Here is a 23,351-nt window from a genome sequence, read left to right as displayed (position 1 = left end):
AAGAACGACCGTAGATAAATATGGGAGAAATTAGGGTAAAAGTCAATATAACTGGATTATAGGAAATATTTATGGAATTTATATATCAGATTACTAAATCACCCTTATTTATTTATTTGTTTATTTTATTATTTCCTAAATTCCTATTGGTGCATTCATGCACACAATAGTTGCTAGAAACATTTGAACCTAGCTCTCTCTCTCTATCTCTCTCTCTCTCTCTCTATATATATATATATATATATATATATATATATATATATGGTATGTACAATATATATTTTTGTTAAATAAAAGGAATTAGGGTTGTGATATGGTTTATTCCATTCAAAACTTGAAATTAGTAGAAAAGAATACATTATTGTCTATGTCGATTAGACTCTATTTTAGATTATTTTAATGATGTAAGACAACATCATGTGAAACTTAAAACAAAAATTTTAGTTAATAATGCATATATAATTATATTTTGTTATCGTTTAAAGAATTTTGCCACTCGTTAATATTTTGTATATTATTTGGTCTACCCTAAAACAAAATCCTGGCTACGCCACTTAACGTAAATGATATTTTTCTAATATATTTCAAATTACTTTACCTTTTAATATTTTCCAGATCCATGCAACATCATGTGGGGATGCAACCATTAGGTTTTACTATTTTGAACTCGCAATATCCTCTATCTTAAAATAGGATCTTATTTGTTGAATACAAAAGTTATTCACAACATCATGTGGCCGGACTGACCAGAACTGAATTTGCAAAAGAAAAAGCCTACTTTTATATATATATATATATATATATATATATATATATATATATATATATATATATATATATATATATATATATATATATATATATATATATATATATATATATATAGGAGTAGGATCAATTGAGAACACCTAAAAGGTTGAGAACGCGAGAACACTTATCAGCCAATCATTTTATTAGGGTATTTAAGTAAATTTGTATTTAATATAATTTTTAATTAATATAATACAATTAATAATCAATATATTATCCATTATTATTTACCTATAATTAAGGGATATTCCATAGTTATCTTTGAATTGAAGATACGGTTTCCAATATACGATTCGTGATTTAGTCAATCGACAATTGTATCTGTAACATCGATTATGGTTGAAGATAACAACGTAGGAATTTGTTAACCCAAATTTTCGATGTCGGACTGTTTTGATTACAGCAGCGATGATACCGAACATGATGATCATTATGGCGACGAAGCATTCGACAATAATCAATATCATGAAGACGATTTCTATCATTCGGACGATCAATACAACGGAAGAATTCAATTATCTGATAATGCTAGTGAAGGTAACAATATCAACATCTTTTAAATACAGTTCGTGTATTACAATCAGCATTGAATTTATGTATATGATGAATAAGACGTGTCATTTATTCGGTACATATTTGTATACGATTAATCATATACGTTTTATGTATTAATTAACTAATGCTGGTGTATATCACAAATTGTTGTACATTGTTTCGTAAGTTTAATACAATGTTTCTTAAGTTTGATAAGCATTGGTGATTATGCGTAACAATCATATATGATAATGATTTAAATCTTTTGACATAGTTCTATGTATTTTAAAATGAGTAAACACTTCAATTTTGATTACTGTTTCACACATGTTGATTATGATTAGAAAATTGTTTAGTTTATGAATACGTAATTGATCTAAATTTATATTATGTCTCTCATGTCGCATTATTGTTTTTTGTTGACTAAAAAAACAGGTACAAATCGAACTGATTCTGAAGAGGAATCATTCAATAGTAATGTTGTTGACTCGCCTGGTGGGAAAACCAAGTTGTGGAAACCTATTGTTCCTAAAGAATTTATGCCAGATGTAGATGCTACTTATCAATCATTAGAGGAGGCGGTTGAAATGTATAAATTATATGCAGATAAAGCAAGTTTTGGTCTCAGGTTAAATACAGTAACGAGGTTTGGTGACAAAACCATTAAAAAAAGGTATGTAGTGTGCAACAAAATGGGTAAAATACCTAATAGATCAACTGACACTTTGGATCCTGACGGAACTGGAAGGAATAAACGAAACTCAAACTTCAGAATCACGGACTGCAAGGCATTGATAAAGTTTGAAAGGTTACATATGCGAACTAATGCTTGTAAAATATATGAGTTTGAAGAGAAGCACGACCACCCCCTAGAAACTAAAGAAGAAAGACGGTATTCCAAACGTGCATGACGACTTAGTTATAAAGACAAGGAGTTTATAGTGCGTTCTTCAACATCTAACATTGGTGCAACAAAGGCACATAAGTTACAAGCTAGTTTGCAAGGAGGTTATGAAAATGCTGGCCCTGAAGCAATTGATTATTAAAATTTTAGAAGGAAAATGGGAAAGATTATAGGTGACAAGGATGCACAGTTGGTTGTTGACAAAATGAACATGAGGAAAGATGAGTTACCTAACTACACATTTGAGTATAAATGTGTTGATAGTGTGTTAAACGCAATGTTTTGGGCGGATGAAACCGATAAATTATATTACAAGGAGTTTGGAGATGTGATCTCATTTGATGCTACATTCCGAACAAATAAGTATGCTCTTATACTTTCTATTTTTTTTCTTTAAATATGAATATTGCTGTTTTTTGAGTTTATAATAACTGTTGAATTTGTTTTTAATTAACTTTTTAATACAGGTATGGAATGATTTTTGTGCCGTTTACAGCTATTGATAACCACAAACGTTCAATAAACATTGCAGCAGGTTTGTTAATCAACGAGTCAATAGAATCTTATCGTTGGTTGCTTGAACCTTTTATGAAAGCACATGGAAAACACCCTCAATTAGTGTTAACAGACCAAGATCCAACAATTCTACAGGCCGTTGAAGCAATATTTCCTAATTCTAATCACCGCTTATGTATGTGGCACATTATGAAAAAACTACAAGCTAAGGTGTGTATATTTTATTCATAGTTAACACAGAACATGTTTTATTAAGCAATGATTTAAACAGTTTACGTATTTTTAAAAATGATTAGCATAGATATTGTTTATTCATAGATAATCTTATAAAATTCTAATGTTTTTTTTTAGGTTTCAGCAGATTTTCTGAAAAACACTGATTTTCGAAAGCGTTTTACTAAGCTTGTTTGGAATGTCTACATCGAGCCTAAAGTCTTTGAATCAAGGTGGAAACTGCTTATGAGAAAATTCAAACTACAAGACAAAAGATAGTTCAAAGACATGTACAAGGATCGAAAGCTTTGGATTCCAGCCTATTTTAAAGACATGCCACTACATGGTCTGATGAAAACTACTTCAAGGTCTGAAAGTGTCAACTCATTTTTTAATAAATACTCTAACTCTGGTAATTTCTTATCTATTTCATGATGAACTATGCCACTGCAATTGGAAAGCAACGAAATGGTCAACAGAAACTAGAACATGATACAAAAAATGCAAAACATGAAATGATGCTTCCAAGTGGATTACTAGAACATGCAACTGCGGTTTACACTAAAACCGTTTTCTATGAGGTCAAAAAGGAAATATTTAAAGCAGCCTGGTACTGTTCTATTGACAGTGTTGAAATGATTAATGGGTGGCAAGTTGTTATGATTACACAAACGAATAAGAGCAAACAGTTGAAGATAAAATGCAAGGTTATATTCATTGTTGAAACGCTATTCATTAGTGATCATACAAGTATATTATATCATTATTTTTAAATTACATATACTTGTTTCAATATTATGCAATAACCACCAACTAATATGTTAATTCAACGAGTTACTAACATACATTATTTTTATTATACAATGTAGGTTGAACTAAAGTTGCCTGAAAAAGAAGTTAAATGTTCATGCAATCACTTTATACGTACTGGCATTTTGTGTCGTCATATTTTTGTTGTATTGAAAAACAACCATGTTGAAGAGATTCCAGAGCAGTATATTCTCAGAAGATGGAGAAGGGATGCAATTTCCAGCCATTTGCTTGCCATGAAACATGTTGCCATGGAAACCGAAGATGACACCTTTAAACTTCTAACAGAGGCATACATCAATATTGAATACTGCTTGGATCATTTCAAAAGAAGCAAGGAGAAATTGTTGGAATTTGTTGAAAAAACACGTATCTTGAAGCAGGCAGCAATGGAGTTTGGCAGTTCAAACCAATCATCATCTGATAATGATGAAGAAGAAATTATTCGGATGCTTGGAATACGCAACATTCCTGATGAAATAAATATCCATCCACCTTCATCTATACGTACCAAAGGGAGTGGAACTAAGAAAAAAATGGTTAGTGCTACTGAGAAAGCTGTTGCAGCTGCAAAGAAAAAAACTAGAATTTGCACAGGTTGCAATCAATATGTTAACCATAATTGGAGGACTTGCAAAGTCAGACTTGCACGAGAGTCAAAACAACCTTAAAATGGCCCATTCATTTGCCCAATAGATTTTATTTTTCTATTAGATTTATGAATAAGAATATGTTTCTATGATTCAGTATGTTATTTTATCTTAAAACACCTTCATGATTTTTAACGTTTTGTTTTATTCAACAATGAATAATATCATAAACATATCTGGTAATCATAACAGATTAATGATATGAACAGGCATTTAAACCTCTGTTATTTGATTAAAACAGTTTGCATTTAGAATAGATATATTTTTCCTTTGTTGAAATTATATAAACATCAATCATTATAGACTATAGACATATACAATTCAAGCAGTATTCATAGTTTATTGTATGCTGTTAGTAGTATATCATACTAACAAATGTTTGTACGATTCATGAATAAGGAGATGTTTCTATGTTTCATTATGTTGTTTTATTTTAAAACACCTATACATCATATATTGATTTATTTTACATGTTTTTTTATATACTATTTCATGTCTGCTTTTGGGTATATTTTAGTCATAAGTTTAACAACATTAAACTTTAAACCCTTTGTTATAGTCAATAATGAATAATATCATAAATACATTAATTACTTTCAACAGATTAATGCTATGAAAATTGTGAAATACTCTGCTATTATGTTAAAACAATTTGCATTTAAAGTAGAATCTGTTATGACTAATTCATGTATTTATGCTATTATTCAATACTTTAAGATATAAAAACAACAACAATCATTATAGACTATAGATATAGTCATTTAAATTATTAAAAGTTCTGATTGTATGATCATAGTAGTATAGCATATTAACAAATGTTTGTTAGTAAGAATCATTACCGACTGTACATTATAATTATACCAGTCATGTTAATCATCATTGTTTGACATAATTTATTTCTTATTTAATTTTACAAAAGTTAATGTAAAATTATAACTATTAATATTAAGTTTAAAATATTACCATTCCATTACTAAATTAGCAAACCAAAAGGAACTATTGTACATTCTACAACCCAAGTTAATATCATTAACATACAAAATCATTGTTTTAAAACTATCCAAAAGAAACCATCAAAGTCATAACTAAAATAACTTTTTTAACATAATTAACTAAAATCATCCAATCTTGTGTGAATTTGTTCCTTTGCAATGGCCAACAGTTCAGAACGTTGTCTTGAAGGAATCTTGTGGAATTCATCAACCTTTTGGAGCACATAATCCTTTTGCACATTATATTCATGAGTGATGATTTTGTATAAATACTTTGTCCTTAGTTTAACAAGTTGATCATCTTGTGCAGAAGACTCGTTCTTGAACCCAACTTTAAACTCATTCATACTTCCACCCATATACGTTTCCATGTGACGCATTGTAAACACACTACAATCAATGTGGTTGTTTATTGTTCTCCAAGGCATTTCCAGTCTATATGGCATCACATGTGAAAACATCTCAGTTTTTGGATGATTCTGAGATTTTAAGTAATCAATTATGTACTTTTTCTGAAAATGTAAAAAAGATTGTCAACACATATGAAATGTTATTTACTAGGTAATGTAACTTTTATTAATCACTTACAATGATTTGGGGCAACTGACCATATCTCTCATCAATATGATCATCAACTTTGTTGTTGTCAATGATTACAAACTCTGGGTGTTGTAGATTGATCACAAAAAGGAAAATGTGGAAGGAACGGATGACTGGTAGGAAAAGCTGTAACGTATATTCATTTACATGTATTCACTTTATTTAATATTCATATTTGATCAATGATAAATAAACACATAAGTAAAATGTTCAGATATGTATCTTACCAATCCAACGTAACGTAGGCTTGCGTCCATATCTTCAATAGAAAGCAACAGATTCTCAATGAATTTATCTTTACGTTGACTTTCTGTTAAATCACTTTCAAGATACGAATTCTGTAATCCATTTTTAAAAACTCATTAGTTTATTTATAAGTTGTATTTAAAAAATAGTTTAATCAACATTGAACAATATTAAATTATACCGTCAAATCTGTCTTGCAATAAACTCTCAGAGGCGATTCAGGTGCACGCTTACTTTCATCAAGATTCAACACTTGACTCCAACAATCAATCACATGACCAAATAGTTCACATGTTGGAAAAAAACTTTCCATGTGAAACCTCTCAGCAGAAAAACCATCCAAAGTGTGGAAAACTATATCACTGCAAAAGACGTGACCAATTGATACTTATTTTAATAAGCAACCAACAAAATTAAGTAATTTTAAACATATTTTAAATGCAACTTACTTTGGCTCTCCCTGGAGAGAGAATATCCATTCTGCTACACGTTTTTCTTGTCGTGGAACTCCTTTGGTGATATCAACAGCCCGTATAATGTAAGGAGATTTCAGATATTCGGATTTCATGCGAGGCATGTACCCTCTTCTATTAAACCCCTTTTCTTCATTGTTGAATGGTACTACAGACAAAGGAATTGGCATTTCCATTTTAGATGGTGGTGTAGTCTGAAAAGATTTTCTTCCAGATCTATTCACGAAGTCTGCATATTCCTTTGACATCTGAATACTACAGTTTGCTATCGGGGAGTTGTCAAACTGTTTGTGAGATGTTGCTAGAATCAATGTACGTTCAATTTCAGCCTCGTTATCATACCACCATTGAGATTGTTCTGGTTCCTCTGATGCGGAAACTTCATTAAACAGATCATTTACTTTGTTTTTCCATTCTTTGACCAATTGATTCTCAGGATATTTCTTGACAGCATCATTTATTTTGTCTTCCAACACTTTCTTTTGTTGCACTAGCATGTCGTGCATCTCCTTTATTGTTGAAATAGTTGTCTAATAAGGTCAACACAATTTAATTACGGTACAAACCAAATAAAAACATTAATATGTCATTTAGTATTAATTAATACTATAGTAACTCATAATTCAAATGTGAATAATTAGTAAACTACCTCAACACTTTCCCCACTTCCACTAAAAATTTCCTCTCCTTGATTTCCCTACGAAAATTAATACACTATTAGTTTTTGTACTAATACCTTATTATTTATTAATGATTATATTATATTAATACCTTACACCTTCCATCACTAATTTTCACACCTCCTGCATCATTTCCCTGTCAACATGTATGAATATAATTAATTTAGATTATACAAAATAACAAATTTTAAATTTCATATGCATTATTCAATATAATAAAATATTACCTGAACTTTTTCTTAACCTACATTACTAGTTCCCGATGATTCATTGATGACTTGAAATGGTTCTTGCAATTCACCCATACCCAGGCCTATTGTCCTACACTCTACTCTTTCTCGCTCACGCAGTTTATCAACATTCCAAAAACATATTGTTGGTCTACCTCGTACAATCTTCACTGAATCGCATCGAACACTTTCTACATATAGCAACTACAACAAAGACAAATACATACTGTATTAATTAAATACACTTTAATGAATTTGCACACATAAGTAAACCAATATTGAATGACAGTTGAATTTATAACAACTCTTACCAGCAGTAAGATAATTGGCCCAACATAGAATCATTTTTTGTTGTTTGGATTCCATGCACTTTTTGTCTCCTTAAGGCAATCAAAAACATATCCACACCAATCGATGTCACTTAGATCCAGGTCTTTCGTGACTTTTGATAACATGGACAGGTCACATGTTCCCATGCTCATTGACTGACCTAGTGTATTACACAGCAGGACAAAGATGTTTACTTTAAAGAGTAAATCTGCACGTGTTGTTTGCATAATAACTTGTTGAACTGCCCTTGGTCTAATATAATCTTCATCATCGAATTGTTTCTTCCAAACAATTATCGTGTCGTCTGTAACTTCTCTATAAGCCATGGACTTTATTGTAACATTTCCCAGAGGCAGACCCAACAGTTCGTGAATAACCTGCCGATTAATTGGTATATCACCATGATGAAGGTTGAGTACCATCCTATCTGCATCAAAATTCCTTACAGTATAATGCCCCATAATTGATGCACACCCATCCACTTTCATATTCAACAAATTCCCCAGACCAATAGAAGAAATATACGCTTCTTGTTCCTTGCTAAGGTTATGCATACAACTGTACAAAACATTTGGAGATGTTCGTACTTGTATTCGCCTTGCTTCTTCTGCATCATTTCCTACAACTTTAGGCATTTTCATTGCTTTCACTACATTTCCTTCTTTATTCTTTTGTCTTTTTAATTTCTTCACATTTTCTTTGTCATAATCTTTGAAGGAAGTATAATGCATTCTTTTTTTCCTTATAAGCACAGGTTTAGCATCTTCAAAATCAGAGTCTTCATCTTCATTAAGCTTCTTGACAGTTACCTTATGTTTTCCAGTTAAGACATATTTAACACAATAAATGATTATAACTAAATTACAAAAATAAAATTATACTAAATTTAATTAAAAATAAATCATTACCTGAACATGAGTTTAAAACAACAACTTCATCACCTTTTATTTTACAACAATCAAACCGTCTTTTTGTTCTCAATTCATTTTCCCTATGTATTTCATTATCTTCTGTCATGTCAACACTTTCAATCAAACCTGTCAATATGTAGACAACATAATCATAACTGAACACATTTTGATATACAACTTACATTACATGAAATCATCATTGATACCTTTTTGTTTCTGTATCTTTTTTTTAGATTTTGAAACACTTGCTTTTCTGCAGCAAACTTCTTCACATTGACTTTGGTTTTCATATTATTTTCTATTAATAAATATAAAACAATACAAGTTATTAAAACTAACTACAAAAACAAACTTTAAATAAATTTAATTTTAAACAAATTCATTACTTGAATCTGAGCTCAAAACTACAACTTTAAGATCCCTTTGCATTGAATTGGCTGGTGTGCGATTCACACGTTCCTCCACACCTGTCCAAAAATTAAGACACATAATCAATATAGATTCCAATTGATATTTAACATTTTAATTTTCATTTAATCATCATCACCACCAGTTTGTTTTTTAGTTTTCTTCTTAGGTGTTGAACATTTCTTTTGTCCTTCTCTTCTAATCCGAGGTTCTCCTGTTTCGTTTCCTTGATTGTCTTCATCTTCAATATCAATAAGCAATGGATTGGATTCTTCATTAGTGAATTTGCTGAATGCCGTCTTTAGTAATATCCTCCCGCTTTTCTTTCTACCTAATAGTAGAACTATAATACCTTATTCATTTATAATTCAGAATTGAATCATCAACAACTAAAATAATCATACATTATCCCTAGTAAACACAAACTCAATCAAACACATACCCAACAACAGAGTAATGTCTACAAAAATATCACTTAACAAACAGTGTAAATAATTTAGTCACAAAAACCATTAGGGACTCCTACACCGTTATTCATTACTTACTACATCATGTACAGGATCAAAAACACATACATACTCAATAAAGTACCCATTCACAACCGAATATGCCTTTAACAATCTAAACAATATACAACCCACAACAAGGATTAATACTAGAAAGGTAATTCTGTACCACAAACAATCATATTTTACAAATAATCAACAGTGAAGACATTTATACCCTTCCTTATTCTTTTGCTCTTAAACACCATTCAAAATCGAATACTAATATCAATTACTCCTCTTGTGGTACTGATAATCTACTTACTTTGACATTCAACAAGACGACTCTGAAAAAAAAATAAAAAAAAACCCTAATTTTTGGGTTTTCATAATCGTACTTAAGTTCAAAGTAGTCGACTACGACTACACATGTATCTACATCATAAAACTTTCAATCACAATCATAAACGATTAATCTTAAATACATTCCATATCAGACTACCGTAACATTGAAACTCATCTACGATTACCATTTTCGTTTACACATTCACATACAATATCGTTTTATTCATAAAATACAAACTTTAAATCAACAATCATCGACGATTTTGAGCTACTACAGTTCATAATAGATGATATAAAGAAAAAATGAAAAAACCTAATTCTAGGGTTTTAAGAATCGTTAAAATGTAAACATTAAGAAGAACTAAACCCACTACTACACCCGTTTTCCACTCAATCGACATTCAAAAAAGATTAGAAAGCTTACTTCTTCCAATTCGGTTGATGGTCGACGACATTCCTCCACCTTCAACCCTTTACGGACTTCTGAATGCACAAATCTCTTTACAGATGAACAGTAGTAATCGATTGTCGTATAAATGTTTAGCTGTGACAATATTTTGCATCGCAGATACGATCGAATCCTCCCAAAGATAAGAAGTTAGCTGTGATTACTAAAACATAGGAACAGTTTCTTTTAATTGTCAAACTTACCTGATATATTCAAAATGGATGACATCATAAAATTAATTGAATACCCTTTTATATTTTTTTAATTAAAAAACAATTTAAAATCATTTAATATTATGTTTAAATTAATGATTAATGACAACCTTAGATTTTAAATATTTAATGTACCAGATTTGTTCTCGCGTTCTCAACCTTTTAGGTGTTCTCATTTGATCCTTTCCCTATATATATATATATATATATATATATATATATATATATATATATATATATATATATATATATATATATATATATATATATATATATATATATATATATATATATATAGAGAGAGAGAGAGAGAATTAGGTTCAAATGTTTCTAGCAACTATTATGTGCCTAAATGCACCAATGAGAATTCAAGAAATAATAAATAATTAAATAAATCATTAAAGGGTATTTTGGACCTTTTGTACTTTTAATTAAGGAAATCATTTAATTGAAATAATTCAATTAAGGAAATAACGTAAATATATTTGACCTAGTTATGTGTGTGGCCGAACACGTTCATCATCGGCATCAACACCATCACCATCACCGCTGCCCACTTCAAAATCCTCATAAACCTCCAAAATTCTCAAACCCTTTTCACTCCAAAAAACCACTGCGATCAAGACTCGTCAACAGGTCTGAAACCCAAATAGGTTCCATTAAATCCGATCAAGACTCGTCAACAGGTCTGAAACCCAAATCAGAAACACCAGGTCTTTATGAATATTCAAAACGAAGTCGCTATATATTGAATTCCTGAAGTTAATCTGCCCTAGTTCTCCTTATGTAAGTAAATTCATCACTGCTTATGTTTAGTATTTACGGATTCTTCCTAGCGTGTAAGAATGGCGGTTTTTGAAATCCGAAATGACAGTTTCGGATGATGAATAAATCAAATTTTATTTCGTAGATGAAGAACTAACAGTTTCATGTTATTTTATAAGAACTAACTGTTAATCAACCAAATTCATATATCAATCAATTTGGTATGTTTCTTCTTCTTCTTCAGAGTTTCAGTACTCCAGTTATTCAAAATTTGTGTACTTAAGATTTTTTTTACTTAGCTTCTAAGATTTATTGTAATCTGTACTTGAATGTTTTTGCCGACACTTCAGGTTTATGTTTACAATTGTATACCGAAACGACTCATGTTATCTTAATATGGCTTAGTTTCCATAAACTATCACTTTTCTCACTCCGAAAATGAACCTGCAACTTTTAAACATTTAGTCAAAAATAGGTCTTTAACTTTTCAATTGTGAAATTTACAGTAAGCTTATTCTATTTGTAGTCTTTCTCATAAACTCCAGTGTACTTGGTGAATTTCCATCATATATCTAAAATGGAACTGTACTTTTATGTTCATAGTTGTGATTCTCTATGAAGTTAGAATATACACCATTCTTTTTATTCTAACCCTGCATCCCTTTTTATCATAATGTGGTTGCTTGTGCCGTGTTTATTTTTCAGATGCTAAGTGTTTTATTGGTAGAAGATTCAGTGATGACATGGTTCACGCTTACAAGAGTTTGTATCCTTTCAAGATCACTGGAGGACTCAATGTTTTGTTCCTTGGGTATATTCTTGATAATACAAATTCTTTAAGAATATTCAAAACCATTCTGCAAGAATAGTTTATTCTGTAAGAATATTATTAATGTATTCTGATAGAATTGTAGTTAATTAGTTATATGTTTAATGTGCAGTTGTTACAAGTGTATCACTACAAAATATTTGGCAATGAATTTGTGATAGAAATGGCTTCAAGACCTGATGGGAAAGACTCCTTGTATAAAATTATTCTCATGCAATACAATTCTGACAGAATGCTAATCTCACAAAATGTCAAACTCATAGAATGATAGCATATTTTGAAGTGGCTTAGATGTCAAACATACACAAGACATCTAGAAACGAAACAAGAAAGTGAATGAGGATTCTTTCAAGAATGCCGATATTTGTTTTGCAAGAGATTTCAAGAATGAATGTAGTTTATGTTCATAGTTGTATTCTTTAAGAATGAATGTAATTACTTATTCTAAACTATTAAACTTCGTCTTATATAAAATTTGTATTCATTAAAAATTATTGGTCTTGATAATATGTTTTTATAATATTATGTTCATAGTTGTATACCATTCTGACAGAAAATTACAGAATATCATTCTAACAAAATAACATTCTGATAGAATAAAATCGGTTTATGTTTATAAATTATGTTTGAAATTGAATTAATTTGAAAAAAATCAGATTTTTTTAGATCAAAATCATTAATTATCCTATAAATCTCGATTTTTCCTTTTTTAAATTTGTCTCAATTGACTACAATGCGCTTATGCTGAAATTTGTGTGATTATTTGGTACATGTTACCCTATTATACTATCATAGACCCTCATATCATGACCTTTGATTATATTTCATCCGTTGGTCTATATATATATATATATATATATATATATATATATATATATATATAGAGAGAGAGAGAGAGAGAAAGTCATTTGCAAACCATGTAAGTTCATCTGACTTTAAAATTATGCTTGCTTTCGGCCTAATATAACCAAACCAGACCGGATTGAAACAACTTTTTGCAAAACTCATTCATAAAATCTGTGTACATAAATATATTTTATTTAACAATACTTGCATGCAAGGTTGTAGAACTCGTTACTCGGTACCTGTTCGGCCGACTACCGAGTAGCGAGTACTCGGGAGTACTCGGGGAGTACTCGGATTCGGTAATTCATGTAGAAATATTTTTAGGGAACTTATATATGTCAAAATCATAAGTTAAAATCTTAAGTTGATTGAAATATATAACAAAATTAGATACATGTGAATACAGAAAAACTAAAAAACACATGATGGTCTCACTTCGTGAATAATTACTGAAAATTTAAGATATATATGTAGTAATAATCACACGTGTGTGTGTTAAATAATAAATCATTAAGTATATTATACATATTAATCACCGAGTTGACCGGGTTTTACAACACTGCTCAGTTCAGTAAGGGGCCGATCGGGGAGTACTCGGGATTCTGTAACTCGCATCGGCAAGGGCCGAGTAGCGAGTACTCGGAGGAGTATTCGGCCAACTCGGCGAGTTTTACAACACTGCTTGCATGGGTCATCAGAAATGGGCGAACAAACAAAACTCTTTGTTTTGCATGACAAAAGTGTTTTAGGCAAACTATCCGGGATCATTTAATGGGTCAAGATGATACTATTATATTTTTAACTTTAAAAAAAATCAATATTGTAAACAACGCTCGACTATAACTAGTTGGTTGACCGGGGTTAATTGATTCAGACTGTGATTAATTCGAGACCCCTAGAAATCCTTGAAGTGACGTCAAGGGAACTCTTATGGATCATCTGGACGTACAGGAATGAACTAGTTTTCAAAGGCAAGGTGAAGAGACCAAATACTTTAGCTTATGAGGTTAAGGCTTTGGCGTTTTTATGGCTTAAGAGTAGAGCCAAATGGGGTAGAGATTTGTTATGGGAGGCATGGGCTAACAGCCCCTTGTACTGTACCTTGTAACTCCATCATTTTGTTGTTCAATTTTATTAAAGTCTAGCCGTTAAAAAAAAGATTAATTCGAGACCTTAAATTATTAAAGAATTTATCCAAAAATTAATAAATCTTAACCTGAATAAGATGAGAAAATAAGCATAAAAAGTTATAAACTAGATGTCATTGATTGTCATTTGTTATCAGAACCATTAGATTAACAAGAGGCTTAATAGTTACTAACTACAAATCAAAGTAAGTGTTTAGTAGCTTCAAAATAATAGATTAAGAGCTTAACAACTTACGTGGTGATTGGTTTGTAGAATTTTTATGAAGGAATGGAAATTTGTCAATGAATTGGAATTTGTCACAAACTGTAATCTAATTATATATTATATTTGGTTGATAAGAAATGAAATTGGAATCCAATTCCATATTTTGTTCGGTTTACGGAAAATAGAATTGGAATAATGTAGAACGACAAAATTTGGCATTTTTGTTTTACTCAATTTTACTTTGTTTTATACTCTATATATGTAAAGATATATTAGATAAAATATATATAAAAATATTAAGTGGTGGTAGTGGTGATCGATGGTGGCAGAGGTGCTGATGGCGGCACCCACAACGATAGTTGTAGGTGGTGGAGGTGGCGGTGGGTGGTGTGATAGTGGTTGATGGTGACAGAAAAATGATATTATTGTAATCTTGTATTTTCCCTCATAAAAAGGAATTTAATTCCATCATATTTTTCATGGATTGAACTTTCCTTTGGAAAGTTCACATCATTTAGGAATTCAATTCATTATTAAATCTTAAACCAAACATGAGAAGATGATAGAATTAGATTATAATTTCCTCTAATTCCAAATGATTCTAACAAACCAAACGCCACCTTAAGAGGTTAACCAATTTGAAAAATTAATAGAAATTTTGAAAAGTTTTCCCTTGAAACGTTTTTTTTACCGTCATTGACCAATTAGGTCGCCTAGGTCAGGGTTTGACCAACTTTGACAACACCGATTATCTTGGCCGACTAGCACTAAACGTCATCGGGTAGAGACCAACTAGCGTTAAGGCAACGATTAATCGTCCTTCTAGACTGCTTTTTGCAACACCGAAAAAATTACATGCGTTATATTTTTCAATTTTTTCCTAACTTGTTTTTGGTAGCATCCAAATCCTCTTATCAAAAACAAATAGTCGAAAATCAAAATGATAGATATAAATGATATTTTTCTAATATATTCCAAACTGGTTTACCTTTTAATGTACTATTAGATTATGACCCGCGTAAAACGCGGGGAACATATTAAAATGTACATATAAAGGTATAAAAAAATTGACACTATAAAAAAAATAAAGTAACAGAAACAGACTTAGCATTATTGGTAACATTAAAATGTCTGAAAAAAAAAACAATGGAACACCTAAGTATTTATAATCGTTGAAGGATCTCTTTGTAGACATAACTTTTTGTTTTATTAGTTGGATGACCTTCCTTGAGTATATCTTTCATTCATGACTTGGTAAGCCACAATAAAATCATTGACACAATGCATATACAAAAATGTAAAAATAAAAAAGAAAATCGACATATACAAATTCACTACCTAGTGGACATATCTTCCAAATCGAAACAATGGATGAGAGGTAGCGGTGCTGCTGTGTCCATCCTTTTGCTCTCCAGATATCCATAACTTAAAAAATCAAAATCAACAATACAAATCATAAGAACAGAAATAGAAGCAGATTCAGAAAATGTAACCATTATGGATTTAAACTTAAATCGAAAGGTTTTATAGATTGTAACTTCATAGTTGAAACATAATAAAAGAAACATAATCTAAAACGTACCTAAAATCGATCTAAACTACGATTAAATTAAAGTAGAATCAAAGAAATTTATCTCTATATCATTCCTCCTTCTTTCATTATGATCGAACACAAGACTGATCTACACAGATCGAAGCCCACATATATTTTATTTCTTCTTTCCCCCCATTTTCTTTCCCACTACAAAACTTAGGTTAGATAAATTATGTAAAAAAAAAAAGGAAAGAGGGTACGGGTACTGGTAATGAGGGATGGGGCGATACATTTTTTCATTTTATTTTTGATTAGATTTAATTGTAATTAATAAAATTCCTAATTTAATTCATTCTATTTTTGGTGAGATTTAATTGTCATTAATAAAATTCCTAATTTAATTCCATTTATTTTTGGTGAGATTTAATTGTCATTAATAGACTTCCTAATTTAAAACGTGGTATATATTTTATAAAATTTGTGGACAAAAATAAAGGGGTTGACAAAGATGATGTCAACAAATAATCCAATGGTAGAAAATATAGGATTAAAATGCAATCAATGACCCTGATTTCTTCAATTTAGAATTAAAGGTTCTCATTTAATAATATTTAGAGATAGATCCACGCAACATCATGCGACGAGTGCAACCATTAGTTTTTACTATTTTGAATTCGCAATAGCCATATCGTAAAATAGGATCTTATTTGTTAAATACAAAAGTTATTGTTTATTTTTTAAAGTCAAATTGAGATATGGTTATTATTATCTTCTTCTAATAAAATAATAGTTAGATGTTTTAAATTGAATCATTTGATTTATCGTATGGGAAAATGACATATTGGCCCTACTATGTATTATGACATTGCTCATTCAGTCTCTAAAGTTTTTTTTGTGCCTTTTAATGGAATAAAGTTGATTTTGTCTGCTATAAAAAGTCATTTTGAATATTTTTAAGTGGTAGCCCGGTTACCATTGCCACATAGACATTGAGGGTGGACCCCATCGTAAGTGTAACAAGCATTTCCCCATCACCTCATCTTTGTTGCCTCGATCTTTGACTGCTAACATTAAACAATCTTTCAAAGGGCTTTGTTGCTTCCTTCCATGTTGCGTTTGAAGTGTTTACCAAAGAAATTCGAGTTTTGGTAGACTGACAACCCAATGTTACCTTCACACATTCCTCTAATTGATTATTCCGGGATCTTGGATATACTTTCTTTGTATACCGTGACAGCTTTGGAGTGTTATGCCTCTGAGAAGCACTCGTCGGCTTGAGTTCCTTTCGCTATGTTTAAGCTTCTCCCTTATTTTATCCTCTAATTTGTACCACTACGGTGCTAGCAGGTTGTCCGACGGGACTCTTCTTGGGACGTCGAGAAGTTCAAACTAGATTCTTCCGATGAAGTCGTCCATGACTACATCTTTGTCTTTCACGACGATTTCGACCAATGATGACTGAAATTGATCCTTACAGAAAGCGAAAACATGGTTCCATTCTGGGTATGATTTCATCTAGCTCCCTTTCTCTCTCTCAAATGACTCATTCTCTCTCTAGATTAATTGAGAATTACTCATCTGATTTTATTCATCAAATAAGAATTAAGCAACAATTTCATTATAGAACAACTATTTTAGTTTCAGGTTATCAGTTTACATGTGTTGAATTTTGATTTTTTTTAGAACGGCAGAGAGTATATAAACCAAAAAAAAAAAAAACAAACAAAAAACAAGAAGCTAGAAAGGAAAGTTCAACCAGCATTACAATAAGCTCAAAATTGGGTTTTGAAGCTACAACATCCAATTGAAATGAAACTTAGACCTACTAGAGCACCAAATAAAAGAATGAGAAACTATGTCATCGAAAATAAGACTCGTTTTTGGAAGCTCCTTACCAAAACTGGTCTTATTTATAAACATCCAAATGTACCACCAAGTGTCAAAAAAAACACCTTCAAGAACCTTCTTAACTTTCTTCTTCAATTTGACAGAATCAAACGACGTCTTCTAGTCTTCAATAAATTGAAAAAAATAAAAGTCCAAATCCCACCAAGCCAAAATCTTTTTGAGCACTGCCTTAGCAAAAGGGAAAGAAAAGAAAGATGATTGACAACTTCAACCATAAGATCACAAACGGGACACAAAATCGAAGGAACATCCATACCCTTTTTAGACAAGTTTACCCGAGTAGATAACCTATCCAAAAACATTCTCCAACAAAACACATTAACTTTAATAGAAACCATCCTTACCCATCTAGAAGTCGAAGATATCGAGCCAAGATAAATCAAGTCTATCCAATGATGAGTAGAACTATGGCATCCCAAAATTTACGGTCGTTTTAAAACTTTTAATTTATGCTTATTTAAATCAGAATTCATTCATAAATGCGAAATTGGTCCCGTAAAAGTATTTATGAAGAAATGTTTTTCATTGATTATAAAAATATTGGGATGTCATAACTGATACAAAACATAAGCATAAACGAGCCTTAGATCAATATTCTATCAGCCTACGAACTCCTTTAATCTCTCAACATATAACTATATTACCTATCATTATCTTCGTATCGCTACCTGTGATACAAGAAACTGAGTGGGTCGGGTTGGGAAACTTGGTGAGTACAGAGAGTTTTCAACCCATAATATTATAATATTTAATTATATATTCTTTAGCATTCAAATAACCCAATTACCCCACTCCCGTTATTCTTACTTACTAATCCTAATACGATGATCTTGAGGGATCATTCTTAAAGGACCTTTATCAGCAGACAACTATAATTCCTAGATGATTAGGCACGACAGTATGATAATACTTTGGGTAAACATGGCAACACGACAATACATTAGTACTTTGGATATTCATGACAGGCACGACAATACAATAATACTTTAAATGGACACCGAAGGCACAACAATACAATAATACTTTGAATAAACACGACAGTACAAAAGTACTTGGGATAGACACGACATACACGACTTATTATTTTGCACAGTTCTCACTAACCTATCATAGCTACTATCTCATACGACTCTAGCATGCCCTTTCTTTTATTATTCCACACAACCCATTACTACCCAATCTTATTATTAAATATAATAAAGTATAGATGGTTTAACCAAGTAATAACTATATCATGTTGCACATACATATTAAATACATTAAGACAACGCATATAGCATTTAAGCAATTACAATACTTGTATCTATGTGTAAGTTTGAAAGTAACTATGCACTCACTTGACTTAGGTGGGTGACCGAAGAATTCGGCAGCGCTCCGCCAAACTTCAAAACTTTTCCTCTGACGTGACCTAGATACGAATGTCACTAAGTCTTAGTCTAACATTCCTGGTGACTAATGATAGTCTAGATTCCTCACTAATACCAATGAATACTGAGAGTTATATCAAGTAAGGATCAGCCAGGTAGGACAACTAGGAGGCATGACCATTTCGGCGTATAGCCTTTCTGAAATCCAACAACCAAGCCAACGTGACCATTCTAGACACCTCTCCCGTAAGTAGATCAATCAACATTTTGACTTGGAATTACTAATAAATCTTATTTATAGATTCAAAATAACGACTTATGACTATAAATATAAGTTACACCGAAAAGACTAGAATGTAGCTTAACTTACAGAGGTTTTAGCGAAAACCGGGAAAATTACGCGGTAGGGACTCCGAAACCGAAAGCTCTATGATGTCGGGCTCCTAGCTACACTAGAGCCTAGCTAAAACATTCAAGAAACATAAGAAAATCAGACCTAAAAAGCAGAGAGGTTTTAAGAATGATTGGAAGTGAAATTGTAAGGAAATGAGCAAGAACTTGGAGGTATTTATAGCCATCCAGCATAGGCGCGCTGTGCAACGTTCAGGGCACACCACACATGGTCGCCTTGCTAGCTCCTCCAGCCTCCTGCCACGTGTCGCGATTGGAGTGGGCCACCCATGCCCCTTCTAAAACATGTCACGTGTCGTCTTCTTGTGGCGCCATATGTCGCATTATTGTGGTGTCATGTTGCCTTGTTGATGATGGAAGGGTGCGGCCGACCATGCCATGTAGCACTCTCTCGTGGTGACAGGTCATGATTACACGTCGGGCGCCGCGCGTGCGAATTTCTAGATTTTCAAAATGTCGTAACTTCTTCATACGAGCGTCGTTTTTAACGTTCTTTTTATCCTCGAAAAATCTCTCAACGATATCTACAACTTTCATTTAGACTTCATCGCCTAATTTTGACTTTATTTTTAAAGCTATATTTTAAACAATATTGTTCTTAAAGACCTAAAGTCTGTTTAAAATTTATAACTTTCTCATACAATATCCGTTCTCGAGTGTATTTATATCGACGAAATCATATGGAAGAGATATTCAACTCTCATTTAGATTGTTTTTCATAACAATTAACCGATCTAAAATTCGATTTCTGAGCTGTATACTGCTACGTTGAATCTTAGAAAAATCATAACTTCCTCTCATGAAGTCAGATTTGGACGTTCTCTATATGCACTCTCTCAGTTTAACGACTTCTACGACTTTCTTTTAGACCTCTTAGGCTAATAAGCCACTTATCAAAAATTCACTTTTTACGATACGTAGAGTCGTGCCGGTTTAATCGCGAAACTTCGAAGAAGCATAACTCTTTCATATGAAGTCGGATTTTAGCGGTCTTTATATGTACAAAATCCTTGTAACTATATACTATAACTTTTGTTAAGATTATTTGTCCTAAATAATCTTCTATCAAAAAGTCATTTTTAATGTTTATTATCTCTAAATTGACTAATCCGAATCTGCGGATGTTAGAAGAACAGACTGTGAAACCACCCGAAACTTCAAGATCCCAAACATATCTAGCAGGAAAAGAATTAAGGTTAACTAACTCCACGCAAGAACTAAGACTTGCAGGTTGCTCACTTTCAACGCCACCCTAGCAAAGGACGACGGAAAGAATCAAACCACGAGATAGTACTAAACTTGACAGCTACAAAAGCATTCTTATTTAGCTGTAAAGTATATAAACAAGGGAACTGGTCCTTAAGCGTAATATCACCAATCCACACAATCGTCCAAAACAAAGAATCAAACCACGAGATAGTACTAAACTTGACAGCTACAAAAGCATTCTTATTTAGCTGTAAAGTATATAAACAAGGGAACTGGTCCTTAAGCGTAATATCACCAATCCACACAATCGTCCAAAACAAAGAATCAACACCATTTCCAATCAACTTCTTACATTTAAATTTTGATTACAAATTTGATATGGTTAAGACTCATGATTGTGATAATTCTCTTTTAGGAACTATTATTATTTGTGATTATATCACGTACCAGAGATCAATATCTAGTTTATATGTTGTTCCGATTGTAATTCATGCGCTGAATTCACTTCCTAAATGAGTAAATGTTGAATCATCGATTAAATGTGTATGTGTTTTAGATCGTGTTGATTTACACAAGGAGAAATTTCGAAGCATTTGATTAAAAGATTCAATTGTGGTTGATTTTGTTTTATATAAAGAACAATTTCATAGATGCAGGTGAGCTTGTAGCCGACGGAGTTGCCAAATCAACCCTAATTTTCTTTAATTTTTTTATTAAAAAGGTCAAATCATCAAAGGTGACTAGGCAAGTCAACAAGTCGTATGGTCAAAGCTTGGCTTAAGTTGGTTATGTGGTTTTATTAACCGGTTAAAAAAGGTTAACGGGACTAAATGGACATGTGACTAAATATATTGTTCTCTCAAAAGGCTAGAAAATAATTTTAGTGACTGAATACGTAAAGTCGTAATACATAGTAGGGCTAATGTGTCATTTTTCCTTATCATAATTATAAAACCATAATATTATATTCAAATATTTGAATAAATAGATCTTATCTTATTATATTTGATTAGCAGGGCTGAAGGCTACATTTCAAAGGCCGTGGGCAATTTAGTAATTTTAAGCCCAAAAAACTTATAAATTATAAAAATTACATAAATATGTTTTATATTTTTTTCTCTTTATAAAACTAACAACTTTTTTCCATTACCGTAAAATAAACCATTCCATTTCTTTCGGAATTCAATCGTACCAAACATCATCTTTAATTCAATTTAAATGGAATCCTTATAGCAAAACTAAAAGCCCATAACAACCAATATCATATCAACACAGTTTAAATTGAAAGATTTAACCAAAAATGTTGCAAGAGTGTATTAAATTACAAAGATGATAAATCCAACAATTTTGATAAATAAGACAAACTGCAAATTGCACAACTCCTTTTTTACATATAGAAATAAAATTTGTTAGCAAGGAGTAAGCTCAGTTAATTTGTTAGCAAGGAGTAAGCTCAGCTACCAATGTAGACAACTTGAGGAGAAAATCAAGTTGACTACAATGCCTTTTTCAAAAATCGATAGGCCATATACATGTCACAGAAATGTCATGGAGTGTGTAATCTTGTTTCAAAAGAAAATGAAAGTTGAAATGAGCATACTTGACTTTAAAAGCTCAAAAATGTGCCTCTTTTGTGTGATGTGGAAACTACAACTTTAAAGAACGAAGAATAAGAATCACATGTAAAGCGATGGGTTCAACGATCGTTTGTATCACTTTTGAGGGTTGAACAAATCACCTTTAAGCTTCGAATTTCCAAAAATAAAAGTGGATTACTCGCAAAAAAGAATTGTGATTTTCAAAACCTTGGATAATTCTTATTTATGAACACATTAGACGAAAGACAGGGGATGCGAATCAATCAAGTCTCATCATTTTTGCAACTTGCTTGCGTATGATTAAGAAAACGAGAACCGAGGAAGGGAAATGAATCATCTCACTGTGTCGGCAACAACAGATTCAACCTTTAGTTATATATTATCCTAAAACTTGTTGGCCCTCTAGATACTATATCCATGTTCAGCTAAACCTTTTGAACCCTCAAAGGGCCGGCCTTGATGATTAGTAGACATGGATTTTCAAAATCCTTTTATAAAAATTGACAGATTATTAAATGTGACCCTATAAGCCAAAAACGATACAAAACTCAATATGATTAGTTTGTAGCAAGATCAAACATAAGATTGTAGGATATTAAGATCCGCCCTACTGACTCCGACACAACCACCTTCCACAACAAACGTCTAATTTATGGAAAGAGTTTGATGAAGATATGTACAAATCGTTCTTTTACAAATGGTTCTAAGGATTAATTTGTTCCCGCATTGTCATC

At 31.6% G+C, this 23,351-nt stretch overlaps 1 protein-coding gene across 1 annotated transcript; it reads left to right on the top strand.

The window, feature by feature from the left end:
• The first annotated feature begins 3,411 nt into the window (after positions 1 to 3,411).
• Positions 3,412 to 4,458, top strand: LOC145107160 (protein FAR1-RELATED SEQUENCE 11-like). Its single transcript, XM_079044015.1, has 2 exons — positions 3,412 to 3,684; positions 3,847 to 4,458. Exons 1-2 carry the CDS (start codon positions 3,412 to 3,414, stop codon positions 4,456 to 4,458), a joined length of 885 nt encoding a protein of 294 aa, XP_078900141.1.
• The last annotated feature ends 18,893 nt before the right edge of the window (positions 4,459 to 23,351 follow it).

This window comes from Lactuca virosa, chromosome 4 (genome assembly GCF_052849685.1).
Source record: "Lactuca virosa cultivar CGN04683 chromosome 4, Lactuca_virosa_CGN04683_v6, whole genome shotgun sequence".
NCBI lineage: Eukaryota > Viridiplantae > Streptophyta > Magnoliopsida > Asterales > Asteraceae > Lactuca > Lactuca virosa.
The sequence above is the reverse complement of the archived record's forward strand: the minus strand, read 5'-3'. Positions and strand labels throughout refer to the sequence as shown.

What these genes read in the sequence shown, in the direction of transcription:
- LOC145107160 (XM_079044015.1), top strand. Translation starts at nt 3,412, where the DNA reads ATGAACTATGCCACTGCAATTGGAAAGCAACGAAATGGTCAACAGAAA. An exon ending in AGTTGAAGATAAAATGCAAG is followed by an intron (nt 3,685 to 3,846) that starts GTTATATTCATT and finishes TATACAATGTAG; the next exon opens with GTTGAACTAAAGTTGCCTGA.